The sequence below is a fragment of the Myodes glareolus genome, chromosome 2, assembly GCF_982192425.1.
Source record: "Myodes glareolus chromosome 2, mMyoGla1.1, whole genome shotgun sequence".
NCBI lineage: Eukaryota > Metazoa > Chordata > Mammalia > Rodentia > Cricetidae > Myodes > Myodes glareolus.
In genome coordinates this window covers 116031121-116041447 of record NC_142027.1, presented here as the reverse complement: position 1 = coordinate 116041447, position 10327 = coordinate 116031121, and the positions used below count along the sequence as shown (strand labels likewise).

At 46.6% G+C, this 10327-nt stretch overlaps 2 protein-coding genes across 2 annotated transcripts in view; one reads left to right on the top strand and one right to left on the bottom strand.

Moving 5' to 3' along the window:
* Nucleotides 1–667: 667 nt before the first annotated feature.
* On the bottom strand, nucleotides 668–7120 carry Sbds (SBDS ribosome maturation factor). The gene is made up of 5 exons (XM_048433762.3): nucleotides 6847–7120; nucleotides 5842–5971; nucleotides 3322–3522; nucleotides 2912–3076; nucleotides 668–1357 (listed from the first exon to the last, which is right to left on the bottom strand). The coding sequence occupies exons 1-5, from the start codon at nucleotides 6972–6974 to the stop codon at nucleotides 1229–1231; spliced, it is 753 nt and encodes a 250-aa protein (XP_048289719.1). The 5' UTR covers nucleotides 6975–7120; the 3' UTR covers nucleotides 668–1228.
* A 740-nt stretch (nucleotides 7121–7860) lies between these two features.
* Nucleotides 7861–10327, top strand: part of LOC125400071 (S-adenosyl-L-methionine-dependent tRNA 4-demethylwyosine synthase TYW1) — a 74457-nt gene continuing 71990 nt past the window's right edge. The window contains exons 1-2 of the mRNA XM_048433763.3: nucleotides 7861–8017; nucleotides 9666–9796. Coding sequence (XP_048289720.1) covers nucleotides 8014–8017; nucleotides 9666–9796 — 135 coding nt within the window. The 5' untranslated portion in view covers nucleotides 7861–8013. The remainder of the gene's footprint in view (nucleotides 8018–9665; nucleotides 9797–10327) is intronic.

Genomic DNA, 10327 nt, shown 5'->3' with positions numbered 1-10327 from the left:
AAAAAAAATTGAAGGCAAACCCAAAAAACTGTCAAAGTATATTATGCTCTTGGATCTTTATTTTTATTTAATGTTCATTTGGTGTTTTTCCTGCCTGTTTGTATGGAGGAAACTGGAGTTACTGACAGGTGTGAGCTGCCATGTGGGTGCTGGGAATTGAACCATCCACTGAGCTATCTCCCCAGCTCGCCCCCCCCCCCCCCCCCTTTTTGAGACAGGGGTTATGTGTAGCACTGGCTGTCCTGGAGCTAACTCTGTAAACCAGGCTGGCCTTGAACTCGGATCCACCTGCCTTTGTCTCCCCAGTGCTGGGAGTAAAGAAATGCCTTTGACTAAGGCCCTCAAAACACAAAGACCCCCCCCCCCCCCATTGTGAGGTTAATATTGACAGGATCTAGAATTAGCAGGGGAACAAACCTCTGGTCACATCTGTAAGAGTTTCTAGATTTGGCATACGAATCCATCTTTCTCTGCTTCCTGACTGCACACACACCTCATGATTCTGCCACCATGCCTTCTCTGCTATGATGCGCTGGGACTCCTCAAACTGAGCTAAGGTAAAACCTTTCCTTCTTTAACATGCTTTTTCAGGCATCTCATCAGTGAGGGAAGTCCCTGATACAAAACCAGAACAAAAAGGAAGCTGTCTAGAAATGCAAGCCAGAGCTTAATAAAAATAAGTTTTATTGATTATGTATAATTTTAGCTATACTAACATATAAACTTTTAAGAATTAGTATTAAATGACTTTATATATTTTACCAAGAATAATCTAAGTCAGTTGTGTGGTTCCATGTTCGTTGAAAATTAAAAATTCAAATTTTCCCTAGTCATTATATATCTAAATTTAGGGAACCAGCTCACACCCCAGACCTGGACTTCATTATGCAAAAGTACCACATCTTCATCCCAGCAAACACTCCTTTTTGTTATACAGACCCCTCTCCAATGATGTATCACATACTAACTCGAGTATCCACCACTGTCTGATCTTTCCTGTGGAACTAGAAAGGCATAGACAGCAGTGAAGAGCTGTTCTGGACGCTGTATTCTGTTATTTTTGTTGGAAACCCCAATTTAACAAAGACACCCAGTACCTAGGTAAATGTTTAACACAAGGCTGGAAAGTGGCACGTTGCTTGAGCAGGGCTTTTGGCAGTCACAGAAACAAGCTGCTGCTGCAGGGGACAACTGTCCTGTCTTGTTCCAGCTGAGGAGCTGGAGAGTGTCATTCGAATTTCTCATCTCCTTCCTCCACGTCTTTCAGACTGAGCACTTCCAGAGAACCTCTGCCTTTGGTTTCCTTTTTTATTAGCTCATCGATTTCTCTGAAGCAGCCTGGGTCGATGAGACACACCTGCAATGATTATGTAGCTGTTTACCAAGGGAGGATTAAAAGCGCAGATTAAACTCAGCTTTAATGCTCAGGGCGGATCAGACTGTGCTGGGCCTGGTGTTCAGTCTTGATGCTAAACATTTGTTATTGGCCTTTGGGAAAGGCATTCACTTACCTTGCTGGTGCTGCAGCTCACAGTGAGAGCCAGCATTAGCCTAGCATTCAGATCCTGGGTTCAATCCCTAGCACCTCACTCCTTTTAAAAACATACCCAGATTCCCCAGCTGTAAACTAACAGGGTTGTAACAGACTATGGTCTCCAGGTTGAAATCTAGCATTAGACCAGCAGATCTCAACCTGTGGGCCATGACCCCTTCAGTCACCTAAGACCATTGGAAAACGGGTATTTACATCATGATGCATAACAGTAGCAAAGTAGCAATGAAAATGTTATGGTTGGGGGAGGGTCACCACGACATAAGGAGCTGTATTAAAGGGTCACAGCATTAGGAAGGTTGAGAACCACTGCATTAGACCCTTATAGGTCAGTGACTGTCACCTCCACTTGAGAAGCAGACCCTTGGGACATACTGAGAAGTCATGGAGGGTTCTGAAAAGTGCAGAGGTTCACAGTGCTGGCACAACTGTTTCTCTCTAGAGGAACCACCCATGACCCAAGAACAAATCCTCTCATTGCTAATGTTTAAAAAACATGTTCTGGTTAAAAGGACGGATGGTAACTTCTACTCTCAAATTTACGTAATAGCTGAGGATGACCTTGAACTCATAATTCTTCTGCCCCTACCTCCGGAGTGCTGGGGTAACAAGTGTTTACCACGTGGCTCCACTTCTATTATAAAAGAAGACTCAGTGAAAAATATCTTATTTCAAAGAAAACGAATACAACCAAAACAATTTTTTGTCAATAACTTGACTAAGAAGCAAATAAAATCTTGTGTGTATTTAACTGTAGTGTTCTATTTACAATCTGACATGCTAGCCTAGCCTAGCCTACAACCTCTTAATATTGTCACATGGTTTGAGTATGAAATGTCACCAACCGGCTCATGTGTTCCAAGCTTTATACCCAGGTGGTGGTACTAATTTGCCAAGTCTGGAAACTTGAGTTGAGATCTCTATGAAGAAAGTAGATTCTGGGGGCCTCTCTCTGTAGGGTACACCTGGTCTTATTTTTCTCATTACAGATGGTTGCGAGCCACCATGTGGCTGCTGGGAAACTGAACTCAGAACCTTTGGAAGAGCAGGCAGTGCTCTTAATCACTGAGCCATCTCTCCAGCTTCCACCATTTCCCCTATTCCCTCTCCTTCCTATTCTGCCCAACTACATGAGGCCAAGCAGTCACAGACTGAACCCTCTCAGACTGAGTCAAAATAAATCCTACTTCCTTATTCTGTTCTCTCAAGCATTTGGGTCACAGCTATGCAAAAGTAAGAAAGAAATGCAGTATTAATGATCAGACAGTAAGTTACTCCAATAGAGTGAAGCCAAGTGTGTTAACGTTATAATCTTGGGGCCCAGGTTGCACCGCTGGCTCCCCACCGCCATCATCTTACTATCTCCAGCTGCTGGCTGTAGTCCTCACTCTCCACGACCTTCATCAGCGGCTTCAGTTTCTCCTTCAGCTTCTTTCCTTCGTTCAATGGGAGGAGGAAGCGCAAGCGCATGTGGGCACGCTCAATCTTTATCTTCTCTTTTAACTGCTTTATCACTTCCAAAGCCTTTCAAGACACAATGGGGAATGCTTGTTATTTAATATATGTACTGACTCCTGTGTCGGATAGCAACACAGCAGTTTGCATATAATGCATTATGCCAATAGCTTCGTGAACACACAAGCAACCCCAGGAAAACGGAGAGAAGAGAGATGTCTCATTTTGCGAAATGGAAATAAAGTAGTTCTTTGCTTTGGAAGAAAGCACTATCAAAAGCTGAGGATGTTCTAAGGACAAAGAGCGCTCGCTACCTGCTGCTTTGTGCTCTTGTTGGGCTTGACCGAGTAGTGGATGTCCTTCATGGCTCTCTCGATGAGGATAACCGTGTAGGGTCTTTTTGTTTCTGGGTTCACACACTTGTCTGCCACAATGGTTGCAATATCCCGAAACATCTGCTCCAGCTGTGTGTGCCGTTCTTTATCTGACACTTGAACTTCTCCTTTAGTCAGAATCTAAAACGGCGGAACATACAGAAAGTCTCCATCAGGTTTAGTTATCTTTTTCTACTGCACAGAATTAGTGAGCAAGGAGGAAATGAAGTTTTGTTCTCTGCAGCTGCTCATGCAGAACCAAGTGCTGCCTAAATCCAGCACCGAATTATGAGTAGCTCCAAGATCCTGCTTCTGGGCTAGGGAGACAAAGGGGAGGAAAATCCATCTAGAACAGCAGTTCTCAATCTGTGGGTCGTGACCCCATATTAGATATCCTGTATATCCGATAGTTACATCTTTTTTTTTTTGATACAGGGTTTCTCTTCGTAGTCCTGGTTATTCTAGAACTCACTTTGTAGACCAGGCTGGCCCGAAACTCAGAGATCCACCTGCCTACCGAGAGCTGGGATTAAAGGCAAGAGCCACCACCACCTGGCTTACATTATGATTCTCAACAGTAGCAAAATTACACTTGTAGAGTAGCAATAAAATAGTTTTATGGTTGGGGTCACCACAACGTGAGGGACTGTATTTCAGCGTGAATGCAATGCATCAGGAAGGATGAAAATCACTGCTCTAGAGGCATGACATACAAAAAACGGAAAGGCCCTGGGTTCAGTCCTCAGAACAAACTCAGCTTGAGGCCAGCCTGGTGAGCACAGCAGATTCCAGGCCAGCAAGTGCTGCACAGTAACTCTGCGGTGGGGGGTGGGGGGTGGGGGGTAGGAAGCACAGTGAGGTAAAGGAGGTGATTTACTAGAAAAGTTAATTTCTAAAGTTTGATTTTAAAAATCCAGGAAAAAAAAAAAAACAAACCTCAGAAGCAGGACCTGGTGGTTCCCTTTGTCTCCAAAACCAAAAAGAAACCTAAGAGTTTGGAGGATTCTGGGAAGGCTAGTTGGCTTTGTTAAGATGGAAAACCTGGTGGTCATGTGCTCTGAGGAAGGGCTGAAGCTGGGGTCCAGTGTCAAGGCCTTAGGATGGAAATTGCAAGTTTCAGTGCCCCAGCAGCCCTGCCTAAGCCTGCCAGAGATGCTCTGAGAAGTATCAGTGGTTACGGGGAAGTCTGAAGACTAAGACTAAGAGACCCCTCAAACAAGACAGCCAACTTTCACTGTGAAAAGATCAAGAAGACAGAAAGGCACCAGGCACTGCTCCTGCATCCGAGCACGCCTATCCAGAAACGGCAGTTCTTTTCCTTCCATGCTCTGCATCTGGAGCGCTTTCACCTGCCTGAAGAGGCCCAGATTGCACTCCTCCTCTTGAATGGGGTTTAACCCTCACCATTCTGAACAAGGCGAGGGGACTTGAGAGGCTGCGGCACATGCATCCCCCTTGCCTATGAGGAGGCCCTTTCTACCATGGCAAGCTATTCCACTGCTGTCTCCTCCCAGGATTTTCTCCAACCTGGATGTTGAACTGTCATGTCATCTGTTTGTTACAATACAGCTATTTCAACTGTATTTTTTTTTTTTTTTTGAGACAAGATTTCCCTGTGTAACAGCCCTGGCTATCTTGGAACTAGCTCTTGTAGACCAGGCTGGCCTCGAACTCACAGAGATTCGCCTGCCTGCCTCTGCATCCCAGGTGCTGGGATGAAAGGCGTGTGCCACCATCGCCCGGCTTGTTTATGTTATTTCAATAAAGCTGTGTATGCATAGTAAGTAGACTCCTACTAATACTGTAATCGGTATTTCTTGGAATGAAAGCAGCATAAAGAAATTGAGAGTCTGTGTTAGAAGTGATACTGGAGGGGTTGGAGAGAAGGCACAGCGGAGAGCTTGCTGCTCCGTTGAGGATTGGGGTTCATTTCCCAGCACCCACATCAGGGGCTCACAAGCGCTCGTAACTCCAGGTCCAGGGGATCCAGTGCTGTCTTCTGGTCTCCACAGGCACCTTGCACAAATGTGCACACTCGTTTGTTGATACAGGTTAAACAAATAAAACAAAAAACCCAGACCAGCTGGGCACATCTTTAATTCTAGCACTCAGGAGGCAAAGCCAGGTGGATTACTGTGAGTTTGAAGTCAGTTTGGTCTACATAATGAATTCTAGGTCAGTCAGAGCTACATAGTAATATACTGTCTCCCCTTCCCCAAACCCCAATGCTATACTGGAGCTGAGTAAGGTGACGTGATGCAGGAGGATCAGAAGTTCCAGGTCAGCATGGCTATCCAGTTGAGTGTGATGTCCCACCGTATGAACCTCCCAATTCTTTCAACATAAACTGAGAAAATAAAAAATGCTAAAACAACAAACAAAACCTGATCAAGAAGAACAGAGGTCCAGATGTTGCCTACGAACATGACAATGCGTTGCGCTGTGACCGGCAGAACCTACCTGCTTGCAGATTTCTGTCTGGTCATCCGTCCCAAATGCACTGATGAGGTCTTCCTTCTTGGCAACCTGACCTTTGGAAACATTTACAAACACTGAGTGGGTCTGCAGAACTTCATCGAGGTCTTTTTCCCTTGAAAGGGCGGGAGAGAGAGGCTCTGTGAATCCACTGCACAGCTGGGAACTCATTCACAGTTAAATACAAGAGAGATGGCAAGTGCGGCAAACCAGGTATGATGTGCTCATCTGTAATCCCAGCCACTCAGGAGATGGAGGCAGATATTGGGAGTTCAAGGGTAGCCTTGGCTATCTAGTGGGGTTCTGTGCTACTTGAAACATTGTCTCATAAAACCAACCCCCACAAAAAGAGAAACTGAACACACATGCGCCCCCACCTCTCTCCCAGGTGACTTCTGTCAGGAACAGTTATAAACTCAGGACAGTATCTGTATTCTCTCAGTTAATCAAGAAGGGGAAAAAAAACCAAACCAAACCACGTCATTGTTTTACATAAGGAAACTCGGGGTGTGGTGGGGTGTGGTGCCAAAGCTTCCACCCTGGAATATCTGTCCCTAGATGGCAGTAGTGAAGACACTACGCACTTTGAAAAATCTGGGCATTCTGAGGGGTGTGTGACATATTAGTTTCCCCGATTAGTATTCCAGCTATCAGATTCCCGTCTTAATCATTTATCCAAGAAGCCTCCAGCCCCCAAACCTAATTTCGAGGTTTCTTTGGCTTCAGTTTTATTTTGTTTAACGAAACAGAGTCTCACACACTGGCCTGGAACTCGCAGCAATCCTCCTGCCTCCGTCACCTGAGCCCTGGGATTACAGGCCTAGGCATAGGACCAGCTATGACCGAGTTTTTAGTTGTCAGTTTTTGATCCAAACAAAATCCCAAACCAGAAGCCAGTCCGAATCCAGCAAACCAGCCCGACAGGTTCCCGTGGCTCTCAGGGGCCGCGGTTAGGGAGGCCGGACTCTGGGCACGGGATCACTCACTCACACGCCACTCCGCCAGCCGACGACCTTGTTCTTATAGCAGGCGATTTCGAAGCGCTTCCCTGCTCGCTTCATCCGCACCACCGCCACATTGGTCAGTCGGATCTGGTTGGTGGGGGTGAAGATTGACATGGCGGCGGCTCCCCGACGGCGGGTTCTCCAAGCCCTCGGCTGTAACGACCCCGCGGCGCGCGAACCCCACGACTGCTGGGCTCTTCGCTAACCTGCACTTGGGCAGCCGTCACTGCGCACCCGACGACCCAACTGCGCCTGCGTCCCGCGACGCACTAGCCGGGGAAAGGAAAAGAAAGCAACTACGCCTGCGCGGTGTGACTCTTATGTCACCGCTCCCCATCCTTAGAGGAAGGCGCGGTTCGATGACGTTGTTTACGTGCGCCCGCAACTCCTATTGGCTGGTGAGTAATGTTTATTGGCCCCGGTGGAAACAGGGTGTTCATGTTGAACCATTCTGCAGGATTCAGAAGGTGCATTCATTTTGACCTTTTAAAGAGGAGAAAAAGGTGTAACGAGCTTCCATCATCCTGCTTCAATAATTATATCCTCCCTCTTTTTAAAATTTACTTTATTTATTTATTTATTTATTTATTTTTTTGAGACTGGAGCCTGTCCTGGAATTAGCTCTCGTAGATCAGGCTGGCCTCGAACTATGAAATCACAGAGATCGTCTGCCTCTGCCTCCTGAGTGCTAGGATTAACAACGGTCTGCACCACCAGGCTAGGCTGTCATTCATTTCTTGAAAGTACTTTCCTCCGTCCTGCCCTTTAGCATTTTAGCCAAACCGAGAGGAGCCCGAAGCCGGCTCTCTTCTGCACCTCCACCTCTGGGCGGAGCTCCCCTAAGTCCCGCCCCTTCCCTCTCTGAGCCAATCCGAGGCGTACAGGAAACGCTCCGGCATCTGTCCCCCCCCCCCACCGTTACGAGCTAGCCCTCTCTCTCTCTGGTCCCGCCCCCTCCTCACGTAAGCCAATCAGAGAGCAGCCTTTGAACTTCCGCTAGCTCCGTCTCCCGGGCCCGCCTCTGTCCTCTGTGGCCAATGCGGGCGGGCCTGCAGGCGGCATGGTACCTTAGTTTTGTGACCCCGATCCTTGTGCTCGCAGGCCCGCGCACTCTGACTTTGCTGTGACCTGCGGGGCTTGGGCTCCGCGGAGGATGGGTGAGGCCAGGCTGGCCAGGGTCTCGGGCGGGTAGGAGGAAACAGCTTCCCTTCCCGCGCAGGGGGCGTAGGTGTTGCATTACATGTTTTACTTTCTGTTTTAATTGTATTTTATTTTTCCCTTTGTCATTTCATTGTATTTTTCTTTGTTTTGTATCCCAGGTTGAGCTAGAACTTACCGTGTAGCTCAGGAGAATGGGACTCACCATGTAGCCTAGGTCTGAACTCATCTGTGTAGCAACTGGCTTGGCGCTCAGGGTGTAGTTGAGGGTGACTTGGAACTTACTACCCAGGGGGGTTAGGAAATTGTCATGTAACCTAAGCTGGCCTGAAACTCGGCATGTAGCCCAAGCTAGCCTCCAAATTTATAGTGTTCCTCCTGCCTCAGCCTACTGAATGCACATAGTACCAGGAGGCTGTCACTACTGGGAACAGGGAGGACCGATTGTTCTCCTAACTAGTTTTTGCCTTTATGGGACTAAGGGATATGTTTTGTAGGAAACTGACCTAACCTCGAAGAAAAAATGACTCCCTCCTTAAATACATGTTTTGAGTCTTCTGAGTCTATTGAATAGCACCTGTAAACCGAAATTTCAGGTTTCAAGTTCCTTGAAATTTCTTTCAGCTTCAGGGTTTAAGGCAAGCCTCAAATTAAAAAAACAAAACAAAACAAAAAGCAAAAAACTCAGGTGTGGACTGGAAAGTTGTCACAGTGGTTAAGAACACTTGCCATTTTTCCAGAGGACTGGGGTTCAGTTCTTAGCACCCACAGATACCTGTAAGTCCAGCTTCAAGGGATCTAGTGCCTCTGGCCTGCACGGCTTATTGCGCATATGCACGTGCTCACGTGAACATATGCAAATACACAGGCCTATACGTAACTAAAAGTAAAAAAATATTTATGAAAGAAATCAGTGGTGGTTATTGTGGCATAGGCCTTTCATCCCAACATTTGGGAGGCAGAAGCAGGTGGATTTCTGTAAGTTTGAGGCCAACCTGGTCTACATAAATGAGTTCCAGGATAGCCAGAGCTAGAGAGATCCTGTCTCATAAGAAACAAGCAAACAGAAAAGGTCAGACATAGTGCTGTTTGGATGGTGAGACAGGAGGATTATTGTAAGTTTGAGGGTGAACTGGCCTCCATAATGAAATCTTGTTTCAACAAAAAAGTAAATCAGCGGGGCTGGAGAAATGACTCAGAGGTTAAGAGCACTGACTACTCTTCCAGAGGACCCGGGTTCAATTCCCAGCACCCACATGGCAGCTCACAACTGTCTGAAAATCCAGTTCCAGGGGATCTGACACCTTCACACCAATGCGCATAAAAAAAAAATAAAAAAAAGATAAAAAAGTAAATCAGCCATTGCAATTTCTTATATTGTTGAATATGAAGTTTGATTTCTAGTCTTTCTCTCCTTCCTATTTTATTTTCCGAAACAGGGTTTCTCTGTGTAGCCTCGGCTGTCCAGACACTCACTCTGTAGGCCAGGGTGGTCTCAAACTCAAGAGATTTACCTGCCTCTGCCTCCCGAGGGCTGTGATTAAAGTCACGTGCCACTACCATCAGGCTGTTTTTAGTTCTTAAATCACCAGTGGGCATTTTTGTGGCTTCATGCATTGTTACAGCTATGTGCTGTTCTGAACGCAGGTCCTCTTCTCGATGTGTGGGACTTTTCTTCGCCTTTACTGCTGCTATGGATCAATAGGTTCTACATCTACCTGGGCTGTGCTCTGGGAGTCACCCTTTGGATCTGTGTCCAGGTTGTCATCAAGAAACAGGTAATTGGGGTAGTTTTTTTTTTCTCTCTACCTCTCCCTTTAAAATATTTTTTTAAAAAAAGATTTGTTCTGTCTAGTGTTCTGCTTGTATTCTGCCTGCAGGCCAGAAGAGGGCGCCAGATACGGATGATGTGAGCCACCATGTGGTTGCTGAGAACTGAACTCAGGACCTGTGGAAGAGCAGCCGGTGCTCTTAACCTCTGAGCCAGTTCTCCAGCCCCAAAACTTTTTCTTTTTTTAAATTAGGTGCATATGTGTGGGCATATGCACATGAGTGCAGTGCCTGTGGAGGCCAGAAGAAAACTTTTTCTTTTTTTAAATTAGGTGCATATGTGTGGGCATATGCACATGAGTGCAGTGCCTGTGGAGGCCAGAAGAGGGCGTTGGATCTTCTGGAGTAGGAGTTACTGGTGCTGGGAACCAATATGGGCTCCTCTGCAAGAGGAGTACATGCTTTAGGAGTTGGTTCCTTCTATCATGTAGGTTCTAGGACTGATCTCATCAGGCATGGCCTCAGGGTCTTTGCCCACC

Excerpts from the sequence above, each read along its gene's own strand:
- Sbds (XM_048433762.3), bottom strand. The coding sequence starts at position 6,974 with ATGTCAATCTTCACCCCCACCAACCAGATCCGACTGACCAATGTGGCG. Across the intron at positions 3,523-5,841 it reads AGACAGAAATCTGCAAGCAG|ATTCTGACTAAAGGAGAAGT; the intron begins GTAGGTTCTGCC and ends CCGCCGTTTTAG. Across the intron at positions 3,077-3,321 it reads ACAAGAGCACAAAGCAGCAG|GCTTTGGAAGTGATAAAGCA; the intron begins GTAGCGAGCGCT and ends GTGTCTTGAAAG.